This window comes from Notolepis coatsorum (genome assembly GCF_963971535.1).
Source record: "Notolepis coatsorum genome assembly, chromosome: 2".
Taxonomy (NCBI): Eukaryota; Metazoa; Chordata; class Actinopteri; order Aulopiformes; family Paralepididae; genus Notolepis; species Notolepis coatsorum.
Window position 1 is genome coordinate 20,368,260 of NC_140166.1, and position 18,357 is coordinate 20,386,616.

At 46.4% G+C, this 18,357-nt stretch overlaps 1 protein-coding gene across 3 annotated transcripts in view; it reads right to left on the bottom strand.

The window, feature by feature from the left end:
- LOC311223086 (regulator of G-protein signaling 3-like) overlaps nt 1-17,914 on the bottom strand; it is a 162,538-nt gene extending 144,624 nt beyond the window's left edge. For 2 of the 3 annotated variants that reach the window (XM_084307823.1, XM_084307821.1), the window contains exons 1-6: nt 17,894-17,914; nt 17,409-17,474; nt 16,068-16,128; nt 14,151-14,307; nt 11,957-11,983; nt 226-674 (exon numbers count right to left, since the gene is read on the bottom strand). In XM_084307823.1, the coding sequence (XP_084163949.1) occupies nt 226-674; nt 11,957-11,983; nt 14,151-14,307; nt 16,068-16,106 (672 nt within the window). In that variant the 5' untranslated portion in view covers nt 16,107-16,128; nt 17,409-17,474; nt 17,894-17,914. The remainder of the gene's footprint in view (nt 1-225; nt 675-11,956; nt 11,984-14,150; nt 14,308-16,067; nt 16,129-17,408; nt 17,475-17,893) is intronic. The other variant, XM_084307822.1, reaches the window with a different exon arrangement.
- Between the last annotated feature and the right edge of the window lie 443 nt (nt 17,915-18,357).

Sequence of the window (18,357 nt, forward strand, 5' to 3'; positions counted from 1 at the left end):
TAAGAGCACAATATTACCTTATAAACACATATAAGACCAGGATATTACCTTATAGACACCTATAAGATCAGGTTTATTAAAAAAAAATTGGTTCAGTAACAGGGTAAGAAAGGAAGACGATGTCAGCCATCACAGAGAGAAGATTAAACAATCAATCAACTTGGCAATTTAATATAGTTACTAGTCAGTAGAAGGTTCGTTTAGTAGATAGGTTAGTTTACTCACCGTCAGTAGTTGTCTGTTGCTGTCTGTATTGGCTCCAGACTCATAGTTGGCATTAGAACACAGAGTAGAGACATAGGTGCCATAGTTTATATTGCCCAGGCTGTCTTTCCCCTGGCCAGGCGTGTTGGTAGCGCAGAGGCTGGCGTTACAGTTATCTTTCCCCTGGCCGGGCGTGTTGGTAGCGCAGAGGCTGGCGTTACAGTTATCTTTCCCCTGGCCGGGCGTGTTGGTAGCGCAGAGGCTGGCGTTACAGTTATCTTTCCCCTGGCTGGGCGTGTTGGTAGCGCAGAGGCTGGAGTTGGTCAGCACCATTCCGTAGTTGCTTTTGGTCGTGGCGACACCGGGTGGGTTGATGTTTTTGGCAGGGCTGGGGTCAGGAAGGGTGGTCTTGGTGGTGCCGGCCAGCCTGGTCCCACTGGGCAGGTCGGACGTCTTCTTCAGCTCTGTTCCTAAAAGATAATCATCATAGTCATCCCACGCCGATGCACTCGTCTTCCAAAACATCCTCACTGCTCACAGACGGACAGCTGGAGACACAAAAGACAGGTCTGTGCCGCTGCAGAGACAGCAGACGGAGATAAACACGTCTTCCTACTGAGGACCAAACCCTGACATCTGAAACCTGCTGGAGAACAAGCGGTCTCCTCTGTCTCTCTTCTTTCTCTCTCTCTCTCTCTCCTCTTCTTCTCTCTCTCTCCTATTCTGCCTCACTGTCTCTCTCTCTCTCTCCTACCAATACTGGATTCTGGACACTTAATTACTATTACTGTAAACTTGTTAAGAACTGCTACACAATTACTACCACTGCTAGTATTACTACTACTGTTCTGTTTACAGGACGTTGAGCAGAATCTTCTCCTCCGAAACAAGCAGTAGAGGTATGTCTTTTATCTCTCTCCTTCTGCTCTCTCTCTTAATTCTCTCCTTCTTTCTTCTGTCCTTCCTCGTCTCTCTCTCTCTCTCTCTAGCCTTCTTTGCGCTCTCCTCCTCCTCCTCTCCTCCCTCTCTGCACGGCCAGACGAGTGAATTCTCTGGCTCCGGAGTGATGTTAACATGCGCTCCGCTGGAGAGAGAGATGGAGGGGGGATGGAGAGACGAGGAGAGAGAGAGATGGAGGGGGGATGGAGAGATGAGGAGAGGTAGCACACGCTCAGGGGGTGGGGGTTGCTCTGAGGTTGAGAGAGAGAGAGAGAGGGAGAGGTAGAGAGCAACAGAGAGACAGTCAGAAAGGGAGAGTATGAGAGAAAATCAGAGAGAGAGAGAGAGAGAGAGAGAGACCTTGCTGTCCATGTATTGTCTCTCAGTGAAAGCCGTGGTCACGCTGGCCCTCGACAACACATAGTTACCGGGCAGGGTCCTGATCGCTATGGCAACCCCCCCCCTGGACCCCTGGGGAGAGAGAGAGAGGGGCTGGGGTAAGAGTCACCCTCTCTCTCTCTGTCTGTCTTTCTTTCTCTCTCCATTTCTTTATTTCTCTGTCCTTATGTCTCTCTTTCTCCTCCCTTCCTCTTGAAGGCTACTCTCCAGCTGTGCTCCATGCCTGAGCCCCTCTCCTCTCCTCTCCATCCTTCATTCTTCTTCTCCATCCTTCCCTCGTGTCACTCTTTGCAAACATGACACCGTCACACACACACACACACACACACACACACACACACACACACACACACACACACACACACACACACACACACACACACACACACACACACACACACACACACACACACACACACACACACACACACACACACACACACACACACACACACACACACACACACACACACACACACACACACACACACACACACACACACACTACTCTGCCTGTAGTTTCTTATTTTCATGTGTTTAGGGCATTTGTGGGCCTTTGGGCAGTGGGTGTGTAGTTAATGCGTTTGGACCTCCGCATATGGGTGATCCTTGACTTGGTCGACTAGGAGCTTTCCAGTACAACCCCAGTCTGGCACTGTTGACCACTAGGAGCTGCCCAGTACAACCCCAGTCTGACACTGTTGACCACTAGGAGCTGCCCAGTACAACCCCAGTCTGACACTGTTGACCACTAGGAGCTGCCCAGTACAACCCCAGTCTGACACTGTTGACCACTAGGAGCTGCCCAGTACAACCCCAGTCTGGCACTGTTGACCACTAGGAGCTGCCCAGTACAACCCCAGTCTGACACTGTTGACCACTAGGAGCTGCCCAGTACAACCCCAGTCTGGCACTGTTGACCACTAGGAGCCGCCCAGTACAACCATAGTCTGGCACTGTTGACCACTAGCAGCCGCCCAGTACAACCACAGTCTGACACTGTTGACCACTAGGAGCCGCCCAGTACAACCCAAGTCTGGCACTGTTGACCACTAGGAGCCGCCCAGTACAACCCAAGTCTGGCACTGTTGACCACTAGGAGCCGCCCAGTACAACCATAGTCTGGCACTGTTGACCACTAGGAGCCGCCCAGTACAACCCCAGTCTGGCACTGTTGACCACTAGGAGACGCCCAGTACAACCATAGTCTGGCACTGTTGACCACTAGGAGCCGCCCAGTACAACCCAAGTCTGGCACTGTTGACCACTAGGAGCCACCCAGTACAACCACAGTTGTTGGCCAATAGAAGCTGCCCAGTACAACCCCAGTCTGGCACTGTTGACCACTAGGAGACGCCCAGTACAACCATAGTCTGGCACTGTTGACCACTAGGAGCCGCCCAGTACAACCCAAGTCTGGCACTGTTGACCACTAGGAGCCACCCAGTACAACCACAGTTGTTGGCCAATAGAAGCTGCCCAGTACAACCCCAGTCTGGCACTGTTGACCACTAGGAGCTGCACAGTACAACCACAGTCTGACACTGTTGACCACTGAGCACAACCATGGGAGGCATTAATGGTTTGTGCCTTGCGCATGGATAACTCTACTGTAGTTGTTGAGTGAACACTGGTCTGGGGAATTTAACCAACAGTTACAGTCTAGCTCTTCTGGCCCCCAGGCTGCGTTGGCCTGGTTTATCTGCAGCGACATAGTCAGCAGCTACTGTTGTTATTCATATCAACTCAGCTGGGTTGATGTGGGAAATATGCGACTGTTGGTAGTTTTCAGAAGAGCTGTGTGTTGTGACACGTTGTGAAGATGTATAGTGACACCTGGCTCTCTGTCCTCCAGGCTACAGAGACCGACTCTGAAACAGTCTGTTCAGGTGGAACCAGCTCTGAAACAGCCTGCTCAGATGGAACCAGCTCTGAAACAGCCTACTCAGATGGAACCAGCTCTGAAACAGCCTGCTCAGATGGAACCAGCTCTGAAACAGCCTGCTCAGATGGAACCAGCTCTGAAACAGCCTGCTCAGATGGAACCAGCTCTGAAACAGCCTGCTCAGATGGAACCAGCTCTGAAACAGCCTGCTTAGATGGAACCAGCTCTGAAACAGCCTGCTCAGATGGAACCAGCTCTGAAACAGTCTGCTCAGGTGGAACCAGCTCTGAAACAGCCTACTCAGATGGAACCAGCTCTGAAACAGCCTGCTCAGATGGAGCCAAACCACTCAGTCAAGACACTATTCCATGCATCATAAAATCATACTTTCTGACCATGGTTCCATTGATTTAGATGTTTAAAGTGTTGACAGAAATACAAGTGTGACTGATTCAGTCTGCAGCAGGAAGGTGATCTTCATTATTTTTCTAAAACGTGAGGTGATTATCTCCAGTCAGAATGAGGTTCAGGTGATCATCTCCAGTCAGAATGAGCTTGTCTCATTGATGAATTCAGAATAAATAGTTAATAATCTGTATGTTTTATTGATGAATTCAGAATAAATAATTAATAATCTGTGCTTTATTGATGAATTCAGAATAAATAGTTAATAATCTGTATATATGATTGATTAAATGAATTCAGAATAAATTCAGTTAATAATCTGTATATTGTATTGATATATTCTGAATAAATACAGATGATATCACTTGGTCTCTTTTTTACTTGATATTTAAGGCAACAGCTGGGTTGATAGGAGTAGAGAAATAATAAAGTGTTTTGTTAGAAAGTTGATGTTAGTAGAGAAATAATAAAGAGTGTTAGAAAAGTGATAGCAGAGAAATAATAAGGATTGTTAGAAAACTGATATTAGTAGAGAAATAATAAAGATTATTAGAAAGGTGATATTAGTAGAGAAGTAATAAAGAGATTGTTAGAAAGCTGATATTTAGTATGCAGGGATTAAAGCAAAAGAAAATCTCCTGACTGAACTTTCTTCAGGCCAAGTCATATTCTTATTTTAACCTCCACTATATATTTTTATTTAACAGCGTTAGCGTTTTAAGGGAACTAGATCATTTTGAACATCTTTTCTATTGCCAGTTTGCTTTTACGTAATATCAATGATGTTTTCAATTCATTAAATGAAACTGATTGCAAGGGTTGACTGACTTTGTCATACAAATAATCAAATCTACATACTGTAACTTTTCAGTATTGTGTATAGTTCAAATTATGTATTGTCTATAGTTCAAATTCAGTATTGTGTATAGTTCAAATTCAGTATTGTGTATAGTTCAAATTCAGTATTGTGTATAGTTCAAATTATGTATTGTCTATAGTTCAAATTATGTATTGTGTATAGTTCAAATTATGCAGGGCTCGAAATTAACACTTTTACTTGGTAGCACTGGTGCTCCCAAATTCAAAAAGTTGGGAGCACCAGCAAAAATGCAGGAGCACCCACCAAAATGTAAGGAGCACCAACAATATATGTAATATATTTTTTTTATTGATAAAAAAACGACATCATGTGTTGGGGATAAGGGTTTTGCACGGACCATATTGTTGTTACAATGCTGTCTGCAAACTAGCTCAGTGTCAACAGAGTGTTGACGTTGAGTTGATGTTAGCTGCTAGCTGGCTACCCGAATCCACAACAGCCAGGCAGCCAACCGTACAAAATACACTCTCAGCCAATCACATCGATTTGTACAGTTAGTTAGCTCCACTCCATTGCGAATTAAAAGTTAGCCACCCAGCGCAGACCGTATTAGCTAGCTACAGTTGCTATGTAGCTAACGTTAGCCAACCGAAGATCGGTAGCTAGCTAATGTTAGCCACAGCTGCAAAAACGAATTTCAATTATGTTATGTGTAATATCCTAGGGATATCTGTGTAGCCCATAGCCTACCACAGCACAGCAATGATGCGTGCGTGATGACGTGTTACGTATTCCGAGTCATCCGATATGCAGACGCTGGTTCTTTGTGTTGTCATTGCTGCCCGGGACATGATAATAAACGGTAACCCAATAAGCAGTCGCCTGATTCCATCATTCCCTATAGACACTAAGAGTGACGTTTAGCGGAATATTACATGGTGCCAGAAGCCGGGTCTTTTTCGAACCCATGCCAAGAAAGAAAAAGAGAAAGAAAGACAATATGGAGGCTGCAGCAGTACCAATGCCGACGATGCATTGGGAATCCTCAAACCTACCTGACGCATGGAAAAAATTCCGCCAGCACGTCGAGCTAATGTTTAGCGGACCGTTCAACGGCAAGACAGAGGAAATCAAATGCAGTTACCTCCTATTATGGATCGGGGAAAAGGGAAGAGACATTTTCAACACCTGGCAGTTGTCCGACGACGACAGGAAGGAGCTTAAAAGCTACTACGACAAGTATGAAGAGTACGTTATGCCAAAGGCGAATCCCATATTTGCAAGGTACAAATTTCAGGAGAAGGTCCAGGGGCCTAGCGAAAGTGTTGACCAGTTTGTTACAGAACTAAGACTGCTCGTGAATGACTGTAACTACCCCAATAGTGAGGAGATGGTTAGAGATAGAATTGTTTTCGCTACAAACTCTGTAAGGGTCCGGGAGAAGCTATTGAGCCACGGGGCAGCGCTAACGTTCGAGAAGGCCATGGACATAGCACGCTCCCACGAGCTAGCCCAGGTACAGATGAAGCTAATGATTAGCCCAGGGGCTAACGCTAGCCAGGACGTGCACGCGGTCGGCAAGAAGCCGTACGGGGCACGTACACAGCGCCCAGCCATGGACAAATACAGAAGCAACAGAGAAGACTCGACAGATAACACATGTAGGAACTGTGGAAGAGAGCGCCACACGGAGTCAGAAGACTGCCCAGCTAAAGGTCGCAAATGTAATAAATGCCAGAAATTCAACCATTTTGCAAACGTGTGCAGAAGCCGCACGGACGTGCACGGCAAGAGGAAGGACGTGCACGAGGTATCAGAGGAATGTGCATGTGCGCAACAGGATGACGAATGGTTTGTGGACTCCATCGTAACTGAGCACGCAGATACGAAGCGGGAACAGGCGTTCGCTGAGTTGGAGGTTGGTAAAGTCAACAAGCACAAAATAAAGTTTAAAATTGACACTGGTGCACAAGCGAACGTAATGCCAACAGCAACCTTCCACCAGATGTACGGTAAAGTGACACTAGGCCCACCATCCAGCCGACTCTCAGGTTATGGTGGCCATGCTCTCAAGGTAGAGGGGTCATGCAAACTCACATGCAAGCATAAAGAAAATGTGCAAATGTTGGATTTTGATGTTGTGACCACTAATTCCCCCCCTGTATTGAGTTTAAGAGCATGCCTAGATCTGAACTTAGTAAAAATGATACACGTTGTGGATGCACAGGTAGAGGACCCTGTTAACGTCAGGCAGGAGTTTCCAGATGTGTTTCAGGGCATCGGGTTATTCCCAGGGGAATGCAGTATCAGCATAGACCCAGCGGCTACGCCAGTCATATACCCCCCCAGGCGCATCCCATACGCTCTCCGTGGGCGTCTCAAAGAGGAACTGGACAACATGGAGAAGTCAAACGTCATAAAGAAGGTGACAGAACCCACAGAATGGATCAGCGCCCTCGTCGTTGTGGAAAGACGCGACGGTAGGCTACGAGTGTGTTTGGACCCCCGAGACCTCAACAGGGCGATCCAGAGACCACACTACCCGCTCCCAACATTGGACGACATAACCCCAAGGCTCGCCGGAGCAAAGTACTTCAGTGTACTCGACGCAAGATCGGGCTACTGGGCGATCAAACTGACTGAACAATCATCAAAGTTAACTACTTTCAACACGGTGCACGGAAGGTACAGGTTCCTACGGCTCCCATTTGGGATCATCTCAGCACAGGATGAGTTCCAGAGGCGGATCGATGACACATATGAGGGACTGTCGGGTGTGTCCGCCATCGTGGACGACGTGTTGGTCTACGGCCACACCAGAGCCGAGCATGATGCCAACCTGCGCGCCATGCTACAAAGGACAAGGGAAAGAGGGGTGAAACTCAACCCAGACAAGAGTGTCATCTGTGTGACCGAGGTAAGCTACTTCGGTCACAGACTGACACAGGAAGGCATCCGACCAGACCCAGACAAGGTCAAAGCAATCAGGGAGATGGAGCCGCCAAAGAACAAGGCTGAGCTGGAAACGATCTTAGGAATGGTCACATACCTCTCAAAGTTTGCTCCAGGACTGTCCGACGTGAACGCGCCACTGCGCCAACTCGTGAAGGAAAGCAGTGAATTCCAGTGGGACCCTGTGCACGACCAAGCGTTCCAACAGATGAAAGAGCTCATAACCCGTGAGCCGGGGCCTGTCCTCACATACTTCGACCACACCAAACCTGTGAGACTCCAGGTCGACGCCTCAAAAAGCGGACTAGGCGCAGTCTTACTGCAGGACGGTAAGCCAGTCGCGTACGCATCTAAAGCTCTGAACAAGACCGAAGAGAACTATGCGCAAATAGAAAAGGAGCTGTACGCTGTCCTTTTCGGATGCAAGAGGTTCCACCAGTACCTGTATGGTCGACAGGTAGTGGTAGAGTCAGACCACAAGCCACTCGAGGCGATCCTCAGAAAATCCCTCGCCGCTGCGCCACCGCGTTTGCAACGCATGATACTGCAGCTCCAAAGGTATGACATCGTCATTATGCACCGCCCAGGGAAGGACATTCCAGTGGCGGACACCCTGTCGAGAAAGTCTATCACCTACCACGACCGCACACTAAGTGAGGGTATGGACACACAAGTACACACAGTCCTGAGCACCCTGCCTGTGAGCGACAACAAAATGACTGAGATCAAAGCAGCCACCGCCCAAGACCAACAGCTCATCACCCTAAGACAGATCTGCGAGTCAGGATGGCCTGAGACACGAAAGACGTGTCCACCCTGTGTTGCCGACTACTGGAACCACAGGGACGAGATCACAGTGATGGACGACGTCCTCTTTAAGGGTGAGAAGATTATCGTGCCACACACACTGAGACAGGACATGTTAACACGCATACACATAGGCTACAAGGGTATAGAAAAGTCTAAAGAGAGGGCGAGGGATGTGCTATTTTGGCCTGGAATGGGTAGACAAATAGAGGAAATGGTAGGCTCATGCAGCACATGTCAACAGTATCGTAGCTCCAACCCCAAAGAGCCAATGATATCTCATCAGATACCTGACCGACCATGGCAGACCGTCGCCACAGACCTCTTTACATTACATGGAGAGGACTATAGTCACAGTAGACTATTATAGCAGGTACATTGAGGTAGACAAACTACGCAGCACCACTACATCAGCCGTAGTGCGAATGCTCAAAGCCCAGTTCGCAAGGTTAGGCATACCAGAAACCGTAGTCAGTGATAACGGCCCATGCTATAGCTCCAGTGAATTTAAGACATTCGCACAGGACTGGGACTTTAGACATGTAACTAGCAGCCCTACTTACGCCCAGAGCAATGGCCTCGCAGAGAAGGGAGTCCAGATTGCAAAGGCACTGTTAGAGAAGGTTAGAGTAGACAACAAGGACCCATACTTGAGTCTGTTAGAATATAGAAATACACCAGTTGACAACCTCAAGTCACCCGCACAACTGCTCATGAGCAGACGCCTACGCTCTATCCTCCCCACCACCAGTCAGCAGCTACGACCACAGGTTGTAAACCAGAGCACAGTGCGCGCCAAGAGAGAACTATGCCAACAAAGACAGAAATATTACTATGATCGGACAGCAAGACCGTTGCCGACTCTGCAGGACGGAGAGGCCGTCCGTTTCCAACAGAATAATGGACAATGGAAGCCCGCCACTGTCATTCAACCAGCAGGCGCTGAAAGGTCTTACCACGTTCGTACTGATGAAGGCCAGGAATACAGGCGCAACAGACGTCACCTGTTACAGACAAAAGAGACTGACCAAGGTACCCACCGAACATTGGCACAGGAGGCCAACACCCAGCCCCAGCAGCCGGAGATGGCATCACCGGAATGTCCACCACCTGAAGGCCCAGATGAACATTCTAAGTGCATCACTACCAGATCTGGTCGCATCGTTAAGCCAAGAGTAAAGCTTGACATTTAAGATCCTAAGACCCTACTCAGTGGACCCTGAATCATTACGCCATGTGAAAGTGAAATGCATGTATAAAAAAAAAAAAAAAAAAAAAGGAGGGAGGAGAAAATATTGTAATTACTGTAATTATCATAATAATTGACATGTCTTGAGACCGTTTTCTACTTATATTGTTTAAGTATACCGTTTCTGCCTATATTGTTTGAATATAAATAATGGTCCACAGGTGTGTGAATATAGAACAAACGGTACCCTATATTCTAAAGTAATGTTTTCAGGATTCTAGGTTGCCACCGTGAGTTTCATCTTAGGAAGGGAGATGTAATATCCTAGGGATATCTGTGTAGCCCATAGCCTACCACAGCACAGCAATGATGCGTGCGTGATGACGTGTTACGTATTCCGAGTCATCCGATATGCAGACGCTGGTTCTTTGTGTTGTCATTGCTGCCCGGGACGTGATAATAAACGGTAACCCAATAAGCAGTCGCCCGATTCCATCATTCCCTATAGACACTAAGAGTGACGTTTAGCGGAATATTACATTATGAGCTATCAGCTAGCCAGCTAGATAATGTTAGACAACGCCTCGTGTATTAAACTAAAGTGAATAGTTTACTGGGCCATTGTTTAATGCTTCAGTGGTGTTAAAAGAGGAGCTGCACGCTTGCTATCTTCGGTGCAAATGCGAGCAGCGTGTGTGTGCGTCAAGCTCACGTTTGATTGGTTAGAAATGGTCAAAATGCCATTTTTCATGATATTTGACGCCTCTGATTGGCTCAATTTAGTTTCAATCTGTATGCATCTACAAATTATATTATACCAGGTTAAAATCCGTCACGACTCCGAATCAAATGACGGAACTCCTAATCAAATTGACGGATATCCGTCTCAAGACGGAACGCTTTAATGCCTGAGTATGTATTTACTAAGGCTGTCAATGGATTAAAATATTTAATCTGATTAATTGCATGATTGTCCATAGTTAACTCGCAAATTAATCACATATTTTGTATCTGTTCTAAATGCTTGAATTATGACGTTAGGAACTTGTTACATTCACCCACACAGGGGCTGAGGACTCACACCCCCCCCCCCTCTCTCTCTCTCTCTCTCTCTCACACACACTCCCGTCTCTCTCCCGTCTCTCTCTCTCACACACACACTCTCCCGTCTCTCTCCCGTCTCTCACACACACACACACACACACACACACACACACACACACACACACACACACACACACACACACACACACACACACACACACACACACACACACACACACTACTTTGAGTCAGAAACAAACATAGTATCAATGAGAGTATCAATGAGTGAAGTCTAGTAAAAAATATATATATATTTCTTTGAATATATATTTTTTTAAACGTTAATCTTGCGTTAAAAGAAATTGTGGCGTTAAAAGAATTGTGCGTAAAATGTTGACAGCCTTAGTATTTATTTACTGATATTGGTATCAGGAATGGTTGTATTTTTTACATAGGATAATCATGACATAGGTTGACATAGGTTCGGTGTGTGGATATCATGGAAGAAGTGGAGCTAGCATGGAGGGGGTGGTTCTGAGACGCTGGAACTAACGCCTTCCCAAGGTGTCATGGGCCTAACTTGACGAAACACCAGTGAAGGGAGGTGCTCACTTGATAACTCTGATGATATGCTGCTCTCACTGTCTATCTATCTGCACGTTGAGTTGTGGTGGCCATTAGGGGCCATGTGGTAGGATATGTAGCATTGGCATTGTCAATACCTGGAGCTCACCCCCCCCGATATGTATGTACTTAACATAATGATATGTGTTCTCTATCTGTTATGACACATCATGGGGTTGTGATTAACACTTTGATCGCCAGGGTTAAATTCATAATTTACCATCCCTCGCCAGCCCTATTTAACATGGAGAAGTTCCCCTTCTTTGCAGGGCTATAACTTTTTAAATTGTATTGCTAAATTGACATTACTATGGCCCATTCAACGTCCTATATCTATTGTTCAGGGTGTAGCAACGTTATACTTTTTCATTCACATATTCATACTAAAATACGGTCTAAAGTATAAGTATGTTTTTATCGTTTTCTGCAGCTTTCTCCAGAACTTGATTTATAGCCCTAAATGCATTATATTGATGATCAAATACAGTTTGGTAGGAATCTGTGCGAGATAAAAAATTTCAACTGGACGTGCTTCTAGGAGTTACTACGTATGATCTGATGTTGACCGGATGGGGGGGGGGGTCATTTATAATTCCGTGGGCAACGTTATATCATTCATCTAGTGTGGGTGATATGATCATTAGAGCAGTTAGTATCGAAGACATTAAAAAATAACGCTGAAACTCACCGTAGCTTCCTCGCGCCGCTGTGAGATCTGCGTGGAACAGAAATTGTTCTATTATGGGATGTCGAAATATCCGATCCATTTCCAGGTTGTATAATAGTATATACGTCCAAATCATGTTGTTTATCGAGTTATTGGTAACCGATCGACATCCATTGTGTCAAGATGGAGTCCTGCTAATGATAGCGAGTACCCGGACGAAATATGGGTGAGCACCACTTCATCCGCATCACTTCCTGTTTGGGCGAGCGGCCGATCGGCCACCAGATGGCGCTCTTGAACCGTTGGAGAATTGAGAGGGGCTCACCAGTACATATAATGTCTCCGGGGGAGAAATATGATTTCGATCACAGATTTTTGAAATATTGATATCAAAGACGCTGTCCAGCGTCTTCGGCAGAATAAGCATGGCGGGGAAAGACGCTGAACAGCGTCTTCGGCGATTAAAGTGTTAAGATGAATGTCTCAGCAAACAAAACATCCCTGTGTTGGGATGTGCCACCATTTTTTTTTTTTTTTTTTATTATTTTACTTTGACCAGTCAGCTGGTTCTTTTAGCGTTTATCGCTTTTTCTGGTCAAGCATGACCGACAGAAACAGGTTGAATGGGGTATAGATCGGGGGAAAGACACTGAGAAAATACGGCGAGTCCGGGAGTCGAACTCGTGTACCCCAGATCCGTGACGCGCACGGTTGTCCCCGACGCCGAAATAGCGTCCGAGGTACGCGGTGAGCTACTGGAGCTCCCCGATGTGCCACCATTTTAACAATTCACATTATGTTCCTCCTGTGCCCCAGGACAGTTCAGTCAGTATGTTCTTCCTGTGCTTCAGGACAGTTCAGTCAGTATGTTCTTCCTGTGCCCCAGGACAGTTCAGTCAGTATGTTCTTCCTGTGCTTCAGGACAGTTCAGTCAGTATGTTCTTCCTGTGCCCCAGGACAGTTCAGTCAGTATGTTCTTTCTGTGCCCCAGGACAGTTCAGTCAGTATGTTCTTCCTGTGTCCCAGGGCAGTTCAGTCAGTATGTTCTTCCTGTGCCCCAGGACAGTTCAGTCAGTATTTGTGAACACACACCACTCTCTCCTAAAGCTAGAAATCAGAGAGAACCCTCCAATCTACCTTTATTATTATATCCCTACTAAGTCTAACTAATACCTTTATTATTATATCCCTACTAAGTCTAACTACCTTTATTATTCTATCCCTGCTAAGTCTAATTACCTTTATTATTATATCCCTACTAAGTCTAACTACCTTTATTGTGAGGTTTTGTCCGCTGCCCACCCACTCGCTCTGTTCCTTTAAGGTATTTCAGTTAATTAATTGCATTCTCCTCTCCACACGCTTCTTCCTGTAGATGCCGTTTGATTGGTGCTCTCCCAACCACACGCTTCTGGAGCAATGATCAATTTCATCCCGCAGCTGTCACAGCTTGTCATTAAGCACCCCGTGGCTTTAAATACCCTGATCTCCCTAATATTGATGTTGGATCGTTCTGAAACATTCCCTGCATTTGCCTGTTCCTTCCCGTCGCTGCTTTCCCTGTTCTTTTGCCTCCCAGGACTCTCGAGAAATATTCCGTTTGGAGAACCTGCTTCCCCGTTACGAAGCGGTCGCCTTGTTTGATCTGCCCGCTTTACGCGCTGCGCTCTGGTGAGTTTTTGTAAACAGTCTTTTGGATCTATCGTTTTTTGTGTGTTTGTAAAGCACTGAAGAGATCCTGTTTTTTGTTCAGACTGTTCTCACCTTTTTGTCTGTTGGATTTTCACATTTGGATTACCTAATTGTTTTCACTCTGGACACTGCTCACTGTGTGTTTCACACCGAAGATCTGTCACTTGGATTTATTGTTTGGACAATTCACCTCACCAGTCACCTGTCAGTTTTCAATTGTGCGCTGAGCTAACTCGGACTCTCTCTCTCCCTCTCCGCCTCCATCCGGAGTATATGCTGGGAGGATCTGCAGAGCGGCTCAGACGTCACGGACTAATTCCACAACGTAACCTTCCGGGAGAAGCTGCAGAGCAGCAAACATTCCTCACATGCCTGTTTCCCAGTTTGTTCTGTTCACCACCAAATTCATTCTTGTTACTCAGTAAATAAACACGCCCTTGATTTTGGCTAACTCTGAAACAACTCTCTGTGCCGTTTGCGTTTGGGGTCGGTGTCAAACCATAACATTTATTATTCAACTCACCTTCATCTGGTGGTTCAGTTTCACACCCCTCTGTAGGTTTGGCTCTTGGTTTGTTCTGTCCCCCCCCTTCAGATGGTCTGCTCCGCAATGATGTCACTTTCAGGTGCTTGCTCCGCCCAAACTCCTCCCCCAACAGATAGTACCAGCCAATGATTACCTACCCAGACAGAAGGATACAGAATATTTACACAACAAACAAACTCACAAACAAACAAAGTATAACATTCAAATACATACTAAAGATACACAGACATCCACACACACCTCTGAGGTCTAGTCCACATTAATAAATGAAAATGATAAATACACTGACATCTTCCTGCTCTAGTTTTCAGCTTCCAGACCCAGACGTTAACTCAATCAGCGCCAGAGGTAGCTGTGTACCGTGTGGTAAGAAGGCCACCGCTTTAAACAATAGGGATACATGGCGGTGTTTGCAGGGCTCAAACTATATTAAATATCATAGCTATGGATATAATACTATTGCCCATTTGACATCGAGTATCTATCGTTCAATTTGTGAAAAAAATAATAATAATTGCATCGATACATTCCCGTTTTATACCGTGGCGAATATGAGTATAGTTTTAGAGTAATCCTGTCTAATCCCAGAAAACGACGCTATGCAGCGTTTAGTGCATTTCACTAAAAACCGTGGCGTTTCTCGCCTGTATCAACAATCAATCTGAAATCAACGCTATATTATTGGTATTATGTTTCATCATGAATGCATGAAAGGGGGGGGGTCGTTTTCCTATGCTTTGATCGTCACCAACGGAATACGGTACACACACACATTACACACATACGCTCGAGTAAATGGATTCTTGGATCAACGCAAGATTGATACCATATAGCCCTTACCTTGACTAGGATGAACTCCAAAAAGAATATTCCAATTATCTGATCGCCATTCCAAGTATTATTATTATTATTATTATTATTAAGTATTGATGTCGATCGTGTTGCCAACATAATCCACCAAAGAACATGAACCGGGAGTGCTTGATTCTCCTCAATCCATGTGTTATAAACGCTTGTCCTGCCCGACAAGGAAAACCCGGCCTGGACTTTTTAGATCGACACACAGCCCAAGCCAGAGAGTTTCAAAGGATGTGCAATACCGGCCGCAAGGTGGCAGGCGGCGGTATTGGACGTTTGCGATCTCAGAAAATATAAAATACAAAATACAACTCCCTGACATTGAATAGGGTATTAAAATCAAACCGCTGGCTCCCAATAACGTATATATACGTGGTTGGCCAGGAAAGTGTTAAGTTGAAATTAAACAAACTATTCTTCATTGTGCTGGAGACCTCCTGGAGCGCCTCAGTCACCCAGAGGGCCCCAGTGTTTCACCTCCTCAGCCACCCAGAGGGCCCCAGTGTTTCACCTCCTCAGCCACCCAGAGGGCCCCAGTGTTTCACCTCCTCAGCCACCCAGAGGGCCCCAGTGTTTCACCTCCTCAGCCACCCAGAGGGCCCCAGTGTTTCACCTCCTCAGCCACCCAGAGGGCCCCAGTGTTTCACCTCCTCAGTCACCCAGAGGGCCCCAGTGTTTCACCTCCTCAGCCACCCAGAGGGTCCCAGTGTTTCACCTCCTCAGCCACCCAGAGGGCCCCAGTGTTTCACCTCCTCAGCCACCCAGAGGGCCCCAGTGTTTCACCTCCTCAGCCACCCAGAGGGCCCCAGTGTTTCACCTCCTCAGCCACCCCGAGGGCCCCAGTGTTTCACCTCCTCAGCCACCCAGAGGGCCCCAGTGTTTCACCTCCTCAGCCACCCCGAGGGCCCCAGTGTTTCACCTCCTCAGCCACCCAGAGGGTCCCAGTGTTTCACCTCCTCAGTCACCCCGAGGGCCCCAGTGTTTCACCTCCTCAGTCACCCAGAGGGCCCCAGTGTTTCACACCATGTAACTCACCTTGGAGGAAGTGAGGAGAGAGCGAATCCCAAAACTCATACAGCCCAGAAACTCACTACGCCTGGAGAGAGAGAGAGAGAGAGAGAGAGAGAGAGAGAGAGAGAGAGAGAGAGAGAGAATAATATACAAAACATACAGAGACAGAGGAGAGAGAAAGAAAGACAAGCAAGGGAGATAGAGAGAGGGAGACAGAGAGAAGAGACAGAGAGAGAATATAGAGAGACAGAAAAAGAAGAATATACAAAACAGAGTGAGAAGAATATACAAAACATACAGAGTGAGAGAGCGAGAGAAAGAGAGAGAAAGAGAGAAAGAGAGAGAGAGAGAGAGAGAGAGAGAGAGAGAGAGAGAGAGAGAGAAAAAGACAGAGAGAAAGTTATAGAGGGAGAGAGAGACAGATAGACAGAGGGAGTGAGAGACAAAGAGAGAGGGTATTGTTATTAATTATGGACGTTATTATTGTCCTGGGTGTCCTGGGTATGTCGTCAGTGTTAAGTTGATCTGTGTCGATAAATCTCAGTGAACTGAATGATGATGCTACAATGATGTAGTACTCAATTCCGAATCATGGACTGATTTTCAGGACTCGTGACTCGACTTGGACTTGAGCACTGATGACTTGGACTTGGACTCGAACATTGACTGCATTCAGACTCTGAAGGTGCAGATGAGGACTCTGACTTGTTAATTGATAAATACAGTTATTTAAATTTAGATTTTGTTTTGCAATAGGCCCTAATCATTTGGCATAAGATATTGATGGCTAGTGCATTTGTTTGGCTATTGTGTCACAAGGTAAATAAACTCCCTTTGAAATGGTGACCGCTGTGTCATTCATGTTTAATGTAGACTTTTTTTTATTTGTATGTCAGCTCTTTGACTGCCAGAGTGGAGGGGACTCAACCTTGATGACTTGGACTCGGACTAGGGAAATGGGGACTCAACTCGGGCTCTTCTTTGGTGACTCGGACTCGAACACTGGGGACTCGAGACTTGACCTCAAGATTTACTGGCTCGACTACAACACTGTGAAGCTAACAGCACTTCACAGATGAAGGACTCTATGCCCACGCCATGTTGTCAAACCTCAAGGCAAAAGATGACAACATGGTACTTACGGTACTTTGTTTACAGTTTTTTTTTTGTTAGTGGGTACAGGGGAAGGGTTGTTACTGCCGGTCATGCCTCTACCAAGAGAGGTCTGGAGAAATCACTAAACTCCAACCCACACATCAGACCAAAACAAAAAAGTAAACAAAGTGCAATACCAAGCAGGGCTCTTTTGCATAGAGGTCACTGTTTGACAGCAGTACAGCGTACATCTAGAAGAATAGTAGATACCTGCAGGAGGAGCTGCGGTTCCAAACGGTCACCAACAACCTCTTCTGGTCTCCTGCACCGACAGACCTGACACACACACACACACACGTTTTTTTTTTTTTATATAACATTTTCAGCTTTTTTTGTCAACGCAGGACCTTTTGGCCACACAGGACCGACAGAGGAGAGAGGGTGAAACGGGAGGAGAAGAGGGGAAGACATGCGGCACACGGCCACCGGGTCGGGGAATCGAACCCGGGGCGACCGCTTCGCGACTGAGCGAGCTATGTGGTGTGCTACTGGAGCGCCCACATACATGTTATTTTGACAGTATATGCACAAGTTATACACACATTTCTAAACTGTCCACATGCCTTCTAGAGCTCCAACAACACGCCCAACTACAGTGTTACACTCCATGTGTTTCTTATATGTGTGTGTGTGTGTGTGTGTGTGTGTGTGTGTGTGTGTGTGTGTGTGTGTGTGTGTGTGTGTGTGTGTCTTACAGGAAGCAGCTCTGATGATACTGAGGGTTCTTGGAGTTCAGGACGGTGCTGGTTCTTCTCCTGGTGCTGTGGTCCAAATCTGGAACCAGAGACAACTAGACGGACAGAGAGATAGAGATAGAGATAGAGATAGAGACAGAGACAGACAGACAGACAGACAGACAGACAGACAGACAGACAGACAGACAGACAGACAGACAGACAGACAGACAGACAGACAGACAGACAGACAGACAGACGGTTTGAGGATGTTGCTGAAGTGGTTCGGGTAAATCATGTTGTAAAAACAGACATATGGTGGTCATGCTGCTATGAGGATAAACATAAACATTACCTTCACATAGGAGTCACATGACCTGGCCGCTTTACCAAGCAACCCCCTGGCCTCATGGACTAGAGACAGAGAGAGAGATCATCACATCAGTCTAGGACTGTCTTAAATACTTCAAAGCTTCGTTCGATGG